The 19,749-nt window shown below is 37.6% G+C and overlaps 1 protein-coding gene across 5 annotated transcripts in view; it reads right to left on the bottom strand.

Annotated features, from left to right (window-relative positions):
• mid1 (midline 1) overlaps positions 1-19,749 on the bottom strand; it is a 197,961-nt gene that overhangs the window by 7,766 nt on the left and 170,446 nt on the right. For all 5 annotated transcript variants that reach the window (NM_001006875.1, XM_012956769.3, XM_012956768.3 and 2 more), the window contains 2 exons: positions 12,671-12,832; positions 317-524 (listed from right to left, as the gene is read on the bottom strand). In NM_001006875.1, the coding sequence (NP_001006876.1) occupies positions 317-524; positions 12,671-12,832 (370 nt within the window). The remainder of the gene's footprint in view (positions 1-316; positions 525-12,670; positions 12,833-19,749) is intronic.

Below are 19,749 nucleotides of genomic sequence, written 5' to 3'. Positions count from 1 at the left end.
AAAAAAGGAAATTGTGTTACTAACAAAGTGTAAAGCTAAGTTTGTTATTGTATTATACAATTAGCTGCACACTAATGCACAAATGCTATTGCTAATATTAATTAATAACAAGAAAACATCTTTTCTTGTTATTAAAAAAGTTGAGAAAAAGTAAAAAGTTGAAAAATGTTCTCCTCTGTTAGTAAATCTGCCCTCATTGTAGGTTTTAAAAATGAACATCTGAGAGGGTTTCCATTATTATAAGTCAAGCATCAGTTCATTACAAGACCTAAAAAAAAGTCAGCGTGAAAGGCAGAGATGGATATTTAATACATACCAGGTGCTTCCGCTTATAACCACTTCCCAATAATGCCGGCCACTGTCGAGGAACACGTTGCCAGCAACACCATAACTTCCTTGGCTTGTAAAACGCTCTGGTGTGTGGCTCTTTTTTGAAGAGGTTTCGTCCCTCTCTACGGTCAGGTTGTCATGTGATACCTTAAGTTTCCTGTGAGCAGACTTGGGATCTAATTTAAAAGGTTGACCTAGGGAATAACAAAAAAACACAATAAAACATTATATATATATTTAAATGCATATATATAGAATAGTACTACTACAGTTGGAAATGTTATGCCAAAGGATTGTATTTCAGGACAGCTTAAGTATACAGAGGAGCAGCATAACATCAGAAAGTGCTATCTCATTTTATTTGTGGTGAGTCATTTTATGGATGGTTTGACTTTATGGGGAAAGGTTGAGATGCTGAAACCTGCTATAATGAAGACAGCATAGAAATCACTTCATCCATCTATCATAAGTACTCAGCATTAAAGGAGAAGGATTGTCACCCACTTGTGCAGACATATGGATAAACATAATGGATGTGAAGAAACACAAAATATTTACAAGTGACAATGGATATAACGCTAAAAGAAGTTAAAAAAAAAAGTTAATATTATTATTATTATCCTTTATTTATATGACATATTCAAAAGAAATTTACAGAGATAATAAATTCACATAATGTGCAAAAACAGCCATCTTCAAATTAAAATCAATATCACCATGTAAAGGGGTCAATGCTTATGACTTGCTCATCAATCATAATTCCTATGCATGGAAAGGGAAACTATGGGTGGGAGTCTCTGGCAAACAGGTGTCCCCCATCTACCCCCCTATACCAGTCCCCAAATTGGAAGGGGGCAAGAGCATGGCTGACCTGCACCCACCGACACTGCTCCTCTTGCCAGGTTTTCCCATGCAGCACAAAGTGCAGTGGCCAGCCAGTCCCCCGGGCAATAGTGCTTTGCACATGATCACTAAGGGTGTACTATTACTCTTGCACCCAAGTTTTCTTCTCCTGTATTTTGCATTAAGGTAATTTCCACTTAGTACTGCACCTTTCAGATAACTACTCTGCTTATCTCTCCTGTAACTCTGTAGCATGTTACAATTGCCTAAGAATAACTCTTATTAGCCATAGTAGGTATTACTTTTCATTACTTACCCAGCAGATACAGAAAGAATGATCTCCTGGCCTAATTATAAACCCCAAAACACTATATTTTAATGTTGTGCATAATTGACATTTATCTCCAGCTGAACCAACCATAGTCAACACTATCTTTAATCTGATATCACATTAAGATAAAATATATTTAGGCATTAAACATTTTAACTAATGAATAATACTACAGAAGAAATAAAAATACTTCTCCTTGCAGAGATGAAAAAGTTTCCCAGATCTGAAACCAAATGAATCATTCTACAAGGTTGGGATATGTGGGCAGCTTCCAAATGTGGTGTTTCACTTAATACAATAATTTCTTTACCAGAGAATTTCCATTGAGTCCTTGCAGTATAGCCTTTGCTCGTTTACTAAATGATATCTGTGTCTGCAATTTCCTCTTCAAATTAATTTTCGCTTGTATAAACTTGTAAAAAAAGGAACCTATATTCTTCTTCAATTAACCTGTAAGAAATCCCAAACTCCACTCTACAATAAGGTGTGTATTTATTACAAAAAAGAAGAAATTAGTCCACAAAGGTCATGACTTCCCTTTAAGCCTTGGCTGCCACTGTTCATTCACAGGAAGGTACCCCTCCTCCGCCATCAGTAGCTGATGCCAATTTTGCCTTATGCATGGAAAGTCATTTACTTCTCATTTCTTAAAGGCAATCAAACATTTCTCTAGAATCCACATCCTACCCCTAATGAAATTAGTAATTGTATCCATGGATAATATGAAAAACCAAAAATATAAAGCCTTTTGCGGAGGGGAAACTGCTAACCCTTTATGTAGCTGAAGGTGTTGTCCCACACATATGGTATTTCTAGTAATTAGTGATATAGTTAAATACACATTTATTGGCTTAATCTAATAAAGAGACAATTTTTAGGATTTCTACTTTCATGCAGAGGAACAGCTTCAGAGTAAGCTAAGATATGATGTAAAACATAAGTCTTGCACAATACCTATCACTTCACTACCCCTGGACTAAATGAAAGGCTATCATGTATGAGCATCTATCACCAAATGGAAGGGTGGAGCTGAACTAGACCTTTTATCACCCTTGCAGAAGCACTACTGATATGAGGTTCTTAAAATGCTTCATGGCAGAAATGTCCCTGTAAAAATATGACCAAATGTTGATTAGGTTTTTCAGTGTTACCAGAATCAGATTAACTGATGTGCTCATCTATATCGATAAATTAAGCTTTGGTGAGAGCATAAACATTCACATATACTGGTCTGGAAAGCAAACCCTCTCTTTACTTGTCTTGCTTTGTAGCAATAATGCACATTATGATTCCTATAGCAACCTCTCAGAATATGCTTGTGGGTGCAACAGTCTCTGATTGTCTAAGCATACTGGGGAGTCTGTAGGACACAATTACTGATATGCTGTAGATTTGTGATTTTAAAAGACAGTCTCTTCTAACTTTCTTTTAAATGCCACCTAAGTTATTCTTATTCAGTGTCATGGTTTTTAGAGACAACATATTTGAAAAAAAAAAAAGACTGCAAAAAACATATGCTGTAGCTCTACATTTCCCCACAGAGTTAACTGCACATTAAAACTGTAAAATATAGGTCTAGACATACTGTATCTCAGTATGGAACAGTTCTAGGAAATTAAAGGGGCTTTAAGGAGACATGTCCCTAAGCTTGTGTAGATCAGCAGAAATCTTGAAGGCCTTGTTAATAGCTAAATAACATTCTGCTTTTGTAAGTAATGCTTTAAAGTTCAATCCAAGGTTAAGCTCGGACACCACATGGGGATAATAAAATGAATGATACTGGACGTGTGAAACACTTACATGTAAGGTCCCCATTAGACTGAAAAAAACTGCATAGAATAATCTAGGCCAACATAGATTTTTGTTGACGTTCTGGCGATGGGTCTAGAGAAACCAAAATGTGTTGATGTGGGGGATGTGTATATATATATATATAGTACCACAAAGTGGAAGCAGGTTTATTGAAAATAGTCCCCCACATCATATACTTTATTTTTCACCATACTTTTAAGTCCTGTGAGTGCCCTGCTTTATATGACTCTTTTGCGGTGTGCACCCAGGCACTCTCTCTAATAAGCGACTGCAGCCATTTTTTATATAAATATATATATATATATATATATATATATATATATACACTGTATTTATCCATGAGAGCTTTTTCAATTCATAGGACAGTTTAACTTCATTGGGAAGCATCCCAAGCCTGTCTGTGGATTGCTGAGTGCTGGTATTGAATATTGATCTTCTAAATTATATTTATGATTATATAGTACTTGTTTATCATCAGTAGGATTGTTAGTAAGGTCCCTTTAAGATTATGTCCTTATATATGTATATGTGTGTGTGCACGTGTGTATGTTTAACACAATGGGTAAGAATGCAGAAATACTAAAAGTGGTGACTCTTGCAATTCCTTATACTGCTTTAAGTTGTTCCAGCAGTAAACAGCATCATTAGTATGCTTACCATATATATATATATATGTATCACATCAATATAATGTATTTTAACAAAAATACATCTTCAGTTTAGCATCTATTTTATGCATCTTTAATATATGTGGGTGCCTCCATGTACCTCCTGCATTTATGAATGCCTGGAGACACTTGGACAGTGCTAGAAGGTGGATTGAGTCAGGCTGCTTTTAGCATAACAAAGGCATACAGACAGCAGCAAGTATAGGTGTGCTGGGGTTTTACTCAGTGAGGGAAATATTAGCTACTAAGAAGTATCATCATTGGCTTCTAATACATTCTACAGCATGTTTCTTTAACAACTGGCACATTGACAGTTATATTTTTTTTGGTTTCTTTTATTCACTTACACTGTAAGTGATTACACTTCATAGTATATGAATTCGGTGAGAAAGTTAAATATTCCTGTACTAGATCCACTACTTGTCTTACAAGAAAATCCAAGCAAGTGCAGCAGCTTGTTCACACAACTTGCCATTTGTATAGTACATTATTATTATTAACATGTCTTTATAAAATGCCAACATTATATAGTGATATATAATAAATGGGAGTATACAATAAACATAAAGATTTACAAATAAAAACAACTAATAACCAATACAAGAGGTAGTGAGCCCTGCCCAGAAGAGCTTACATCTCTCTCAATACAGAAAACAATATAAAATTGCCTCACAACTGTCAGTATTCCCACTGTTACAGAACCACAGCACCCACTATTCCCTCTGTCTCTGATTATTCATTAATTTGTGAGCCACTATGAAGCAAAGCATGTAAGGTGCTTGCTATCTTGGCCCTTGCATGCAACTGCCTTACTTGTCAAATCAGCATCTCAGATCTGTGATAAAATTCAGATAATAAGAAAAATCTGCAGGTTTGCTCTCAAACAAATGAATAGAGAATACTATAGTAAATAAAGATAAAAAATTAATTTCAATAGACATTTATTACATTTTACTTGTGGCTTAGCACATTTTATTTTTAAAATGATAAAGCTGGCACAAAATAATAGCTTCTTCAGTAAGAAGGTTTATTACACTCGCTGTGCACTACAAAATGTGCAGCCTTTTTCCCTTGGTGCTTTATACATTATGGGGTTACAAAACTGATATTATTTATGTGCAAAGGAAAAATACTTTTGCAAACAGGGCATTGTGGCTATTTTCCAGGTAAGAGATTTTTTATTACACACAGCCATTATAGTGAAATTGAGTATTGATGGCAGATGGCAGTAGCTAACCAGGCATTGTGCAACTGCAACATGAACTTCCCTGCTTTAACCCCATGGACAGGCATTTCCAATTAGAGAATACAATAAGAGAACTTTGACAGTTGCTGTAATGCTGTCAGATAGGGTTGCCATTAAGCTGGCATTTCACTAGCCAAGCTGGTAAAAAACACACTGGAGCAAGTTAATGTAGATTTTAGTCCAGATCTGTCCCAGTTTTGCTCCCATTGCAGGCATCTCACCTCTTTTCTGGCTTTATGGAAAATCTGCTCCATCACCCCCCCCCCCAACCCATTGCCCCACCCTATTGTGTCATGACCCTGCTCCATTGCTGATTGCCCCCACAGAACAATCCAGGCCAATATTATATTTTTTAAAGGTGGTAACCCTACTGTCCCGTGCTATTCAATCCTTCTTAATGAACATTATTTAGGGGAAGTGGAATTTGTAAACAAAGAATATTTTGTGGCAAAGTGGAGTGCAAAAATGTAAAAATACATCATATAGGACTATTTATTAACTATGTAGTAGAAATTGTAGCTCTTCTGTTCAGCCTATTGCTAATAATATAAGGATGGGGGTTTGTTATCCTAATGCACAGCTGTTGTTGAGTCAAACTGGTTTCATTCCTAAAGGAATGTTACTTCAGGGACTTCAATTTATGACTGCATACTTGTTAAACCAGGCTTAAAACTGCTTTCTGCTTGGAATAATATACAGCAAACCACTTACCCCTGATCCTTACTGAGCCACAGGTCGGGTTAATTTGGAGATTACATCTGGCTTGCCACTTTTGTTTCCCAGTGTTTTGGGATGGAAATGAAACAAACTTCTAGAAAAGTTTAACAATTGATGCAACAGTGCCCACTTCCTATGAGAATTCGCTTACAGCTATTATTGTTTTTATAGATTTTCACAGCTGTGCAAATGGATAGGAACAATGAAATTCATAATCACCTTGGGATTGGCTAATAGAAAATATAAAAATGTAGAAAATTCTAATAAAGCGTAGACTTAACTGGCTTTAAAAAATAAAGGACCAATTGGAAATGGCCAGCAAAGGCACAGAAACAAACACTGTAGTCTGATATTTTTTTATACTTCCTCTGTAAGGATGCGTCACAGATTTTGGTTTCCTGCTCAATAACTTAATCTGACCTTTTTATCACTGAAATTCTATGTGAAACTTTTCCAAAAAGAACTCTTCAATGCTAGCAATGCCATGCCATAATGTGCAAAAGGTTATTAAGATCTTAGCAGACATTGTGGAGGAAAACCTCTTTCCTAGGGCATTTCTTAATAAAAATGTACAAATTATGGCACCACTGCTGGTACTGGAGATTGGAAATGTTCTCTCTGTTTGTTGCATTATGCTCCATTTGCTAATATGACATGTGTAGAAGCACAGAGCAATGCACCGAATACAGACATAGGGCAGATGATAATACAGAGGGTGTGCATGAAACAGGTCAATGGATAGTATATTTTTTATAACTTGCAAGGCATCAAAATATAATTTTTGGTCTGTTTTTTAAAAAGCACTAAACATGCCAAGCCTTTCTACTGTTTGCAGCCTAGATTATATGATTGCTTTGGCCTGATGTGTTTCTTAATATTATGTAATGTATTAGCTCTTGTTTTTTTATTTGCACTGTGTAAATTCTTCCTAGGAATATCACCCTGCCAGTCGTATATAATTAATGGCCTCCTGGGATCCTCCTGCTTATTTGTTCAAGAAACATGGCAACTGTCTTTTCTCTGACATCACAGAATCCTAAACTAACCCTTTCCAATCTTTCTTACATAATAATCTGACTTTCCCAGGCACCTAGTATCAAACATTTCCTTTGAAAAAAGAGTGTGAAATCCACAGAGGTTATAGAAATCCATGTGAATTTCAGTGTTATTCATTCTGGGAAAAAAAATGTATTATTATCACTGGGAATGAATGAAAACACAAATAGAACCTGGAAAAGACAGTATTAAGAGTAGGGAAAGAACCCAAGACAAATGGCCTATACTCCAGCTAGGCAGACTCTGAGGACACAGGGCATTTTTTAAAACCAGTATTTATTCTAAGCAGTTATGTTGTTATTGAGGGACCAGAGGTGCAATTGTAGATCAGCCACACAACCCAACCAGCTCTGCATATGTATGCATCATTAAGGTTGCCATAGAAGAAAATGCATTTTACTAATTGGAGTATAACTATAGACACTCCAGTCACCCAATAACGCTCTGAACTGTTAGATCCAATTCATCATTAAAGGGTTTGTTCTCCTTAAATTAAGTTCTAGTATGATATAGACAGCAAAATTCTAAAACAATTTGCAACTGGGTTATTTTGTGTGGTTTTTCTGTTATTTAACTTTTTGTTCTGCAGCTCTCCGGTTTGGAATTTCAGAAGCTATCTGGTTGCTAGGGCCTTATTTATCTTAGCAACCAGGCAGTGGTTTGAACAAGAGACTGGAATATGAATGGGAGAGGGGCCGAATACAAAGATAAAGAAGAAAAAGTAACAATAATAATAAATTGGTAATCTCACAGAGAAATAGTTGTTTGGTTGCAGGGGTCAGTTACTCACATTTAAAAGCTAGAAAGATGTAGAAGAGAAAGGTGAATAATTCAAAAACGATAAAAAATAAATAATAAAGATTAATTGCAAAATTGCTAAAAAATTACATGCTAAAAGTTAACTTAAAGGTGAACCCCACATTTAATGAAGAGCCATCATATTATAATTCAGTATGGCTTGCCATTAACAGTTCAATAATGCTGCCACTTCTGTCAACAGTGCTCAAGTCAGCAGCAATATTGTCCATTGCCCAACATGATGGCAAGTGTAATTTGGCTAATCTAAAATCTAACAGTTTGCTAAGCCAATGATTAGTCCACATAAGGGGGGGGGGGGGGGCGACATTGCCAAAAAATGGATTTCCCTATGAATTACCAACTTAAGGAACCCACCATGAGTCATATTACTACACAGAAAAGAACACAGAGATTTTAAAGAGTCACAGAGCAAGCCACAGTGTCAAAATAATAAGCTAGATAGAACTGCAAGAGGCAAGCTGTATATAGTAGTTGGGGAAAAAGGCAAAACACACTGCATTCTGTCAAGAAAGAGTCTGTTCCATATGCTGATGAGGGAAACTAAAGCTGACATTCAATTATGCTCATTCAGGCTAAGCAAATTCTAGAAGCATCAGAACAGATGAACTTGGGTTAACAAAGCCTGCAGGCTTCTTCCTCTTCCCTACACTTGCCAGGCAGATTTTTCAAATGCAAGTCCCAATGAAACAATATATCTTTACAACAGTAAAATAGTGACAGCCCAAACAAGCAAAACATCCACCAAAAAGGGTAAACATCCGTAGGTATTCAGAAGTCTGGCCAACTGCTGTAATTACACTTTATAATAATACACTTTGCTATTATGATAATGTATATTTCAGATTTTATAGTTGCTGACAACTGAGAGCCCAGGATATGTTTTAAATGGGACATTTACCTTCAGACAATAGTATCAGGGAAATTTGCAATGTATCAGGGAACATTTGGTATCACTACAACATAGCCAGGAATCAGGTTTATTAGATACATGCTTGTGCACTGCAACCTGACATTCACTGACAAAGAGGTCTTGCAATAAGGTGCCTTACATGCTATCATGGTGCCTTACATTGGCATACAGGAGTTTAGCAGTAACACACTCCTCTGCCAGTTAGCTTTTCCCTAGAGCAGGGGTCCCCAACCTTTTTAACCAGTGAGCCACATTTAAATATAAAAAAAGTTAAGGAGCAACACAGCATGAAAAATATTTTTAGGGGTAGTCCAATAAGGACTCTGATATTGCATATTTGATAGCTCAGTGTGTACTGGCAGGCTACAGGAGGCTCTGTTTGGCAGGACACGTGGTCTTTACACATTTAAAACTTGTCTCCATGTCAGAAATTTAAAAATGGGCATCTACATTGAGGCAACTGGGAGCAAAATCTAAGGGGTTGATGAGCAACATGTTGCTCATGAGCCACTGGTTGGGGATCACTGCCCTAGAGTAACCCAACCAATGCTGTAGCTTAAGGCATCAGTTTAAATTACAGTGGTTCTTGAAAGTTTGTGAACCCTTGAAGTTTTGTGAAGTTGTCTATATTTTTATATGAATGTGACCTAAAACATCATCTGATTTTCAAAGTCCTTAAAGTAGATGAAGAAAACCTAGTTAAACAAATGAAAAAAAAATGATTATATTTGGTCATGTATTTATTAAAAAAAATTATCCAATAACATATGTGCGTTTGGCAAAAGTACGCGAATCCCTAGACTTATCATAGAAGTTAAAGGTGAGATCTGGTGTCTGGTGTTTTCAGTCAGTGAGATGACAATCAGTTGTGAGTGAGAGACGCTGGTTTATTTCAACCATCAAAGATAACTCCAGCTGCAAGGTGTTTAATAGCCCGAGAGGTAACAAAGGAACCCTGAGTAACTTCTAAGCAACTGAAGACCTGTCTCACATTGGTGAATGTTGATGTTCATGAGTCTACCATCAGGAGAACACTGAACAGCAATGGTGTGTGCGACTGCGTAGCAAGGAGAAAGCCACTGCTAAAAATATTGCTGACCATCTACAGTTTGCTAAAGATCATGTGGACAAACCAGAAGGATACTGGAAGAAAGTTTTGTGGACGGATGAATCCAAATGAGTACGTTTGGGCTTAAATGAGGAGAGTTACATTTGTAGAAAGAAAAACACTGCATTCCAGCATATGAACCTTATCCCATCTGTGAAACATGGTGGTGGGAGTGTTCTGGTTTGAGCCTGTTTTGCTGCATCTGGGCCTGGACGGCTTGCCATCATTGATGGAACAATGAATTCTGAACTATACCAGAGAATTTTAAAAGAAAATGTCAAGACATCTCTCCGTGAACTGAATCTAGATAGTGGGGCTCATTTACCAACACTGGGCAAATTTGCCCATGGGCAGTAATCCATAGCAACCTATTAGTGATTGGCTTTTCTCAGCCAGCTACAGGTAAAACAATGAATTTAACAATTTGTTTGTTTGCCATGGGTTACTGCCCACAGGCAAATTTGTCCAGTGTTGGTAAATGACTCCCAGTGGGTCATGCAGCAAAACAATGATCCTAAACATATGTCGTTCTATCAAAGAATGGTTAAAGAAGAATAAAGAGAATGTTCTAGAATGGCCAAGTCAAACTCCTGACCTTAATCCAATGGAAATGTTGTGGAAAGACCTAAAGCGAGTAGTTTATGTGAGGAAACCCACCAATATGTCAAAGCTAAAGTTGTTCTGTATGGAGGAATGGGCTAAAATTTGCAGGATTGATAAACAGTTACAGCAATGATATGTTATTGGATCATTTTGTTTTCAATAAATGCATGACCAAATATAATCATTTATATATACTGAAGGCTTTACTCTATGCAGGCCATGTTATATTGCTTGTGTTATCTGTTCCATCTTTACTGTGATACCTACACTGTTCTACTAATGTACCTTATTTCAGAAAGATGACGTTTTTTTTTCTCAAGAAAAAAATGTTTATTTTGTATTTAATTGAATGAACAAAGCAATAGCTTTCATACAAGAAGGATGACAAAGCACATAACATCTATATCAGTATATGTCATCTTTTAAACAAATAACTGCTGTTTTAACTGAAGCCAAAAGATATCTAGTGTGGTAACTATGTAATTATAATAACATCTCTGCAGTTAGAGGCATATCTCAAAATAACATATACTGTAGATGACTTACTGAATGCACTTTTTGGCAAAATGTATTACCGGAGTAAGAGAAACACAGTGCTGAGCAGTGCAGGCACAGTTAAGCTAGGGGCCCCTGCACAGAAATATTGCCATGGCCCCTGGCAACTGACCCATCTTAAAGCTGCTGTGTATCTGTTGGGAGTGGAGGCTTGGTTTAGCTGGGGAGGGGGTAGGGTGATGGTGGCTTGTCACAAGGGCAAGAAATAATCATAAATGAATGAAAGTGGTAGATTTATCAAAATATGGGTTTAGACCTTATTACATAAAAACTCAGCCATGTTGTATTCATTTCTATGGGATATTTAGAAGTGCATTTATCAAGTGGTGAATTCCACAGAAATGGATAGAACGTGGATAAGTTTTTATGTATTAAGCTCTACATATTGATAAATCTGCCCCCAAGAGTGAGCACTATGGACTACTAGAACATACCACTCAGAATGCCTGTCCATTCCCACACCTTAGAGAAAGTAATGGATTTCCATTGCCACTACTGATATAAGCATTACTAGGATATGCAGCTCTGTACAAATTCAAATGCAGAAAAACAGGGGAAGACAAACATTGAAATAAAAAAGTATAAATAAAAGATATTGGGGCCCATTCATTAAAGCACAAATTTTGGGTGGTTAAAAGCACGACTGGAAAAAATCTGGAGTAACCACGATAATTTCTGATGTTCAAAAATGTCATGAAAATTATTTTCTTGGTCTACGAAAATATTGTGGTGCTATCCGAAAGTCACAAGATTTTCAGATCCGAACCATCGTAAACGGCGCAAAAACCTTTCTGACTTCAATGCATGATTTTGGAAGCCTTCCATAGGACTCAATGGCACTCTACAGATCCAACCTGGCCAAAAGATAGTAACGATACCAAAGCTTGAATGAATTCTGAAATGGTCGCAAGTCTTTGCGAAAAATACAACTTTTCCATGGAAGTTAACGAAAACTACAAAAAAGTTGTGCAATTTTAACAATATTATCGTGGTCATTACGAAAAGTTCTATAAATTAGAAAAAATACGATTTTTTTTCTCAAAATAAAAATTTGTGCTTTAATGAGTGGGCCCCTAACTGTCATGTAGTAAGAGACACAGTAGGAGGGAGGTCCCTAGCCTGTAGAGGTAAGTGGATGAATAACATACAGCAACAAATAGGGTAAAAATGTAAAAATCTTCTAGTGCTCCAGAAGATAGAAATTGAGTTTCTTTTAGAAGAAGTTGAAAGAGTGTTCTTTATGGAGCAATTCAGGCATGGAATTCCAGAGGTAGAAAGCAACAAGATAAAAAAGCTTAAGATGAAGGCTGGCAGTGGGTGTGGATGGTGTAAAAAGACTGTGGCTCTGAGAGGAATGGAGGAGATGGCTAGGATTGTACAGGGAGACAAGTGAGGAAATGCTGGAAGGGAAAAAAGGAGTGCAAGGCTTTCAACGTTAGCAGAATGATTTTGTATGCTTTCCTTTGCCTAACAGGCAGTCATGAGAGATATTTACCATTCTCTAGCATTTAATAGAAAGTGTTCATGTTCTCTTACCATTCATCAGAAAGTGTTCATGCTATTATCCAAAAGCATACTAACTGCTAGAGCTGCAACAGAAGCACTGTATATGGGAATTAAAAAATGCATGTTTACAAATATGGATTTTACATGGAATTTGCTTGATACTCACTGTTGGTTTTTAGCTTGCCAGGTTCACTGTTGCGACTTCCAGCTTGGTTTATGGCCTTAACAATGAAGATGTACTTGGTGCCACTCTGGAGACCATGAACTGTGTAATGGTTCTGTTTGATATTGGGAACAATCATCCAGCTGTCGGCTGAGTTACACAAACCTGTAAGATCAAGGACATGGAAAATTCATAAAACATACAGAACATCTAAGTGATACTCTGAAATGTTTCCCCAATGTTTGCTTTGCCATCTCACTAATGAAGTTCAAGAGGCATTAGCTTCATTATTTCTATAAAGCCTTTTTTATTTTTTTAAAACCAGGCACTTTAATGTTCCCTTGATATTCCAAGGACAATTCTCTTGCTGCTAATGGTTTACCCTTTTCAGCTTTTAGCTTTTTCACTAAAAAAGGTTTCCATCAAAGAGTAAACAACTCAACAGCCAGATACATATATATTTCTTACTGCATTAACCAATCCTAAATGGTGAGACCCTTAAGAAGTATTTGAAAGTGAGATGTTTAACGGTGATTGCATGACAAGCTATAGTAACCTGCAGTGATGCAAAACTAAATATTGATCTAATGTGTTCCTTTGCAACTGAGGAATCAATAACAATGCAATAGTTACCAGTTGTCCCCAGTTTAAAAAGACAGCCCTTGGTTTTGAATCTTTAGCTGAAAATAAACACAAGGTGGAACCCACATTAAATAAACACAGCCGGCCATTATTCAGTGCGTGTATGGCAGCTCAACGAGGCGATCGTTATTGCAAAGGCTGTGGATATCAGTCGTCTCATCATTGGGGCAGGCTAAAAAAATTTGACCGGGCACCATTGAAGGTGCCCAAGCAAAATCTACGTTTAGGGCTGAATCGGTAGGTGGAGGTAGAATTTCTATTGTTTCTACCTCCATATCTGATGATTCAGCCCTGAACGTCAGTGGGGGAACTGAACGATCTTTCCTGCAACCAATGGTCACACCAAAGATCATTATTGCTACGTGTATGGCCACCTTTATTCTGTGAGACTACAACTGTATTATTGTTGCTACTTTTTATTACTTATCTTTCTATTCAGGCCCTCACCTATTCATATTTCAGTTTCTCTTTAAAAAAACCACTACCTGGTTGCTAGGGTAAAGGTAAATAAGACCAGAGGAACAATATAGCTGCTGAAATACCAAACTGGAAAACTGAACAAAAAAACTAAATAATTCCACAACCACAGAAAATAAGACTAATTATAAATTGTCTTAGAACAAGATCTGCATCATACTAAAATGTAAATTACAAGGTGAACAACCCCTCTGTGTTGGGGTTTCTGAAAGTGCAAATAATATGATCATCATGGTTAAATGCTCAACACATTCACCTTGCAATTGCAGCCTGTGCCCTGGCTGGAATGGAACTTAGGACTTCCGATTATACTAGGCACTGCTAGCTCTCCAGAAGAAATTCACAATAAAAAAAAATAAAACAATCTTTAACACCAAGCTAAAAACCTTTTTATCAAATTTAGGTTCAAAAGTCAAGTCATGGATAGGAAATGTATTTATTTTTTATTAACTATGGAAGTCTGACCTTTGTTGGAAATTATTACACATTGTTACACACAATTTTACGAGATTTCAACATATTTGTCATTATCTGGCTTAGAGGTACTTCCTTGAATTCTTGAGAAGTTTCCATTATGCAGGTGTAATAATATTTGAATACATTTGGAAAGTTTTAGGACATTAACACAGCAGAATGAATTATATGAAAGGGCAAATAAACTGTAAGAGCCACATACTGTAATTCAGCAGCAGTCAGAGCGACCCTTTCCCCTGAGGCACCCTGACCCAGAAAAGAACGACCCTTTCCCCTGAGGCACCCTGACCCAGACAAGAGCGACTCTTTCCCCTGAGGCACCCTTACTGAGACAATTTCCTCCCTTACCCACAGCCTCTCTGAGTGTTTACTCTATGTTTTCCATGAACTGTGGTAAAAAGTCAAGTTCAGATTTTATGGGGGAAATATAAAACATAGGATGTGATATCTCAAAGTAGAGCTGGAAACAGTCTACACTGTAACCAATAAAATGGTTTACATTTACAAATATGAAGAAATAAATTTGCTCCAGATTCACTCTGCTGCTTTTATAGGTCTCCCACGAAGATAATATTGCATCTACTTTATTGCAAATAGACTGTAAATTACAACACAACAGCATCTATTTATTACCAACTCATTCAAACAAGTTGCACTCATACATCTGGACATGTAACCCTCCAAAAGCTAGGCATGCAGAAGGGAAGCCAAAAGAGATGTTGGTGCTTGCCACTGATATCTTAATAGCAGCTTATTAGGCTATCTACCTCCCACACACGCCAAGGGGCCTTTTTATCTAAGGGTGATGGTACGTGGCAAGATTTTTCCCCGCTGATAAATCTGCACTATACTGGGCGATAAATCTCCTGAAGATGCTAACCAATTTGCTAACATGAACACTGCTGCAACTTACTTACATTACTTGATTCAGTTTAACCATGGGGAAATGCCTTCCTATGAATTTATTGTAATGTGGCATTTTTGTGAGATTTGTCATCTGCAATAGCACAGATTTAACCGTGGGCAACAAATCTTTCCGTGTGCCATCCCCCTAACTGTGTCAAATCATTTATGCAAAAAAAAAAAAAAAAATGTAAGAAGTGATGGAAAGGTGTGTATTATGTTTTATGACACCCATTGCCATATTTGAAGAAGTTATTAATTTCAGTGTGATTCAGATAGCAAATAAATTCTGGCATAAATAAACAGAATAAACAAGTGTAACAATGTCAGAAAAAGGCTGTTATTATGCAGCATTTTCAAGTGGTCACTGCTTTTTTATCAAATCAATGTACAGGTAATACATGTCTTTTTTAATGAGGCGAGGCCTGGCAACCAGCTGCTGGTGTGTGCTGTATTTGATAACTGTTTATTTACACAGCATGATGATTAGTCCTCAAAGAGTCAGAACTTTATATGCAAAGAATCATTTTTCACTCAGAGACTGACCAAGGAGAACACAAAAAACATGATGCAAAAGAAATGTAACAGTGCTCAATGTAGGCAGAGAGGAGAAGGGAGAGAAAAAAATACTATAAAGTATAGTGATGCACTGAATCCTGGATTTGGTTTGGGGTTATGAAACAAAAAATCATATGTTTGCCAGCCAGTTACCAAATGGAACCAAACAGAAGTTTGCTAACCACTAAATGCTACCTAATGCAAAGAGCAATAGCAAAGATCATTCATTTATTAACATATGTACCCTGACCCCCAATGTTGTAGGGGGTGCATTTCACTAAATGGCTCTCCACTAACATTAGATTATACATTTTAGCAAACCTACATGCAACTGCTCGTCTGGACTTATTTTCTCTCTGTTTTATCTCAAATGTTTCTGTGCATGATAGAATTGCCAATCCCATAACATATATGCATTACAATTAGTTATTTTTGGCAATATTTAATTTTCCGTGTACTCCCTTTCTCATAAAAATGCGTAAGCTACAGTGCTTTAAATGCCATTCATGGCCTCGGTTACCTTTTCCATATCCATACCACAATTTCCAGAAACTCATTACTGCTATCAAAATGATATATGACTTGGCAGATGTAATTGAACTACAAATCCCATCATCCCACCAGCTGAAGGAGAGTCATTCAACAACATCTGGAAGCCTAGATATTGCCCCCTCACTGCTCTAGGGAATGCAACGTGAACCATGTTTCTTTTTTAAACTTCCGAGTTTTTTTTGTTTTTTTTTTAAATAAAAAAATTATTTGCATTACAGATCAAGATGTAACCTGGAACAGCTCAGCATCAGAGTAACTGTCAAGGTGCATTTATTATGCACCACTGCATTGCAAGTGGAACACTGGGAGATCACAGCTGCACATGTAAATGAATACAGGATGTACGAGTTCCCAGCTGACTATACACAGTCTTTCCAATCTGGAGGTAATAATGTGGAAAGTTATTTCCTCTGGGCTTGATTCTGACATATTCTATGCACCGGATGGGACCAATCCCAAACTCTGTATCTCTGTCTGCAAGAGAAATATCCTGATTCCTTAGGTACTATATGATCCCATTTTTCTTAAACATATCACAATCCTGGAGCCAAAAGCAGTCTTGTTAGGAGTTATGAGAAGAAACAATTTGGAATAAAGAATAGCAAAAAGAGACAAAACAAAGCAACACCGGACTGTTAGATTTCTATTTTATCCCAGAGAGGCATTTTATTAGAAACAGGCTCAGTATGGTAATTTTGGTATTTAAAGAGGCATTATCTTGTACTGGGGGTGGTACAGGTATCGGACCCCCTTATCCAGAAACCCATAATCCAGAAAGTTCTGAATTACAGAAAGACCATCTCCCATAGACTCCATTTTAATCAAATAATTAACATTTTTAAAAATGGTTGCCTTTTTCTCTGTAATAAGACAGTATCTTGTACTTGATCCCAACTAAGATATAATATTTATTGGAGCCAAAACAATCCTATTGGGTTTAATTACTGCTTAAATAATTTTTTTTAGCAGACTTAAGGTAGGAGATCCGAATTACAGAAAGACCCCTTATCCAGAAAACCCCAGGTCCCGAGCATTCTGGATAATGGGTCCCATACCTGTACACTTAAATAGACAGAAACAGCATTTTTCACTGCCAGTTTCTGGGTGTTTGCTTGTGGGTACTTTAAAAATGCCTGTTAGCATTTTATTGCCATGTATTCCCTGAATTCTGCAAAATGCTGATTAAATTACTATCATCTAGGGCAGATTAGGCCTGGTTATATAGTAGAGGGCAGCACATTTGCACATTAGTTAGCACTACTGCCTCGGGTTTGATTCTGACCAAGACTACATGTGGAAATGTAACTTCTCCCTGTGTTTGTGTAGCTTTCCTCCCACAATCATAAAACCCACTGGGAAGGTAACTGGCTCCTGATGATAGTGACCCATAAGCCTGAGGCAGCACATTGTATGTTGGTTAGGGATTGATGGGAATGACAGAAATAATTACAACATTGTACAAACTGTCAACACCAAAATACATAAATAATAGACTATGGCAGCTGTAAAGTAGAAGGATGCATTAGCATTGCTGCCACAGTTCCCACTGGCATAGTAAAAACCAATAAGGGATTCAGTTGGCTGCAGACTGAGCACTGCGGGAGTATAAAGTCTGATCTCATGTGGCTCCATTTCAGCTGTTCCTCATTTCTGTATGGCCCCCACTGAGGTGATGGCTGTTTGCATACACTGAGATCTAATGGACACGTAACAGGCAGGACATGTAAGGGTTACAGTTCTAAAGACTTGTTCAAAATTCTTGCTGGCACCTGTTTGCGGTTTGTTTTTTGACTACCATACAAGTGCTTTCTGGTATGGTATAAAGTATGAAAGCATAGCTTATTAAGCACACAAATATCCCTCTATGTACAGAATCATTTTACACCAGTGGGAGCTACTATACGGTTAAGCATGTTAAGCAAGTTAACAAGTGTATGTTCTCTTTATAACCACCAGTAGAGAGGGGTTCAACAGGCTTTTTAATGCAATCTCAGACTGTTTGTTTTGTAAACCATTGCTGTATTATCACATTGTTGTAAAAAAAATACTGCAACTTTTATTATTTTATTTATTTGTTTGCATGTGTACATATATACAGTGAGGAACATAAGTATTTGAACACTCTGCGATTTTGCAAGTTCTCCCACTTAGAAATTATGAAGGGATCTGAAATTCACATTGTAGGTGCATTCCCACTGTGAAAGACAGCATTTAAAAAAAAATTCAAGAAATCACATTGTATGATTTTTAAAGAATGTATTTGTATTGCACTGCTGCACATAAGGATTTGAACACCTGGCATTCAGTAAGAATTCTGGCTCTCAAAGACCTGTTATTCTGCCTTTAAAAAGTCCACCTCTACTCCACTCATTAATCTAAATTAGTAGCACCTGTCTGAGCTCTTTAAAGACACCTGTTCACCCCACAGTCAGTCAGACTCCAACTACAACCATGGGCAAGACCAAAGAGCTGTCAAAAGACACCAGAGACAAAATTGTGGACTTCCACAAGGCTGGAAAGGGCTACGGGGCAATTGCCAAGCAGCTTGGTGAAAATAGATCAACTGTCGGAGCAATTGTTAGAAAATGGAAGAGGCTAAAGACGACTGTCAGTCTCCCTAGGACTGGGGCTCCATGCAAGATCTCACCTCGTGGGGTATCACTGATGATAAGAAAAGTGAGGAATCAGCCCCGAACTACAAAGGGGGAGCTGGTCAATGACATGAAGAGAGCTGGGACCACAGTTTTAAAGGTCACTGTCGGTAGAACACTACGCCGTCATGGTTTCAAATCATGCATTGCACAGAAGGTTCCCCTGCTCATCACATGTCCAGGCCCATCTGAAGTTTGCCAATGACCATCTGGATGATCCAGAGGAGGCATGGGAGAAAGTCATGTGGCCTTGTTTGGAGGAAAAATAAGGATGAGTTGCATCCCAAGAACACCGTCCCTACTGTGAAGCATGGGGGTGGTAACATCATGCTTTGGGCGTGCTTTTCTGCAAAGGGGACAGGACAACTGCACTGTATTAAGGAGAGGATGAATGGGGCCATATATTGTGAGATTTTGAGCAATAACTTCCTTCCCTCAGTCAGAGCATTGAAGATGGGTCGTGGCTGGGTCTTCCAACATGACAATGACCCGAAGCACACAGCCAGGATAACCAAGGAGTGGCTCCGTAAGAGGCATATCAAAGTTCTGGAGTGGCATAGCCAGTTTCCAGACCTAAATCCAATAGAAAATCTTTGGAGGGAGCTGAAACTCCGTGTTGCTCAGCAACAGCCCCGAAACTTGACAGATCTAGAGGAGATCTGTCTGGATAAATGGGCCAAAATCCTTGTTGCAGTGTGTGCAAAACTGGTAAAGAACTACAGGAAACGTCTGACCTCTGAACTTGCAAACAAAGGCTTCTGTGCCAAATATTAACACTGATTTTCTCAGGTATTCAAATACTTATGTGCAGCAGTGCAATACAAA

The sequence above is a fragment of the Xenopus tropicalis genome, chromosome 2 (assembly GCF_000004195.4).
Source record: "Xenopus tropicalis strain Nigerian chromosome 2, UCB_Xtro_10.0, whole genome shotgun sequence".
Lineage (NCBI taxonomy): Eukaryota > Metazoa > Chordata > Amphibia > Anura > Pipidae > Xenopus > Xenopus tropicalis.
This window is presented reverse-complemented; position numbering and strand designations above follow the sequence as displayed.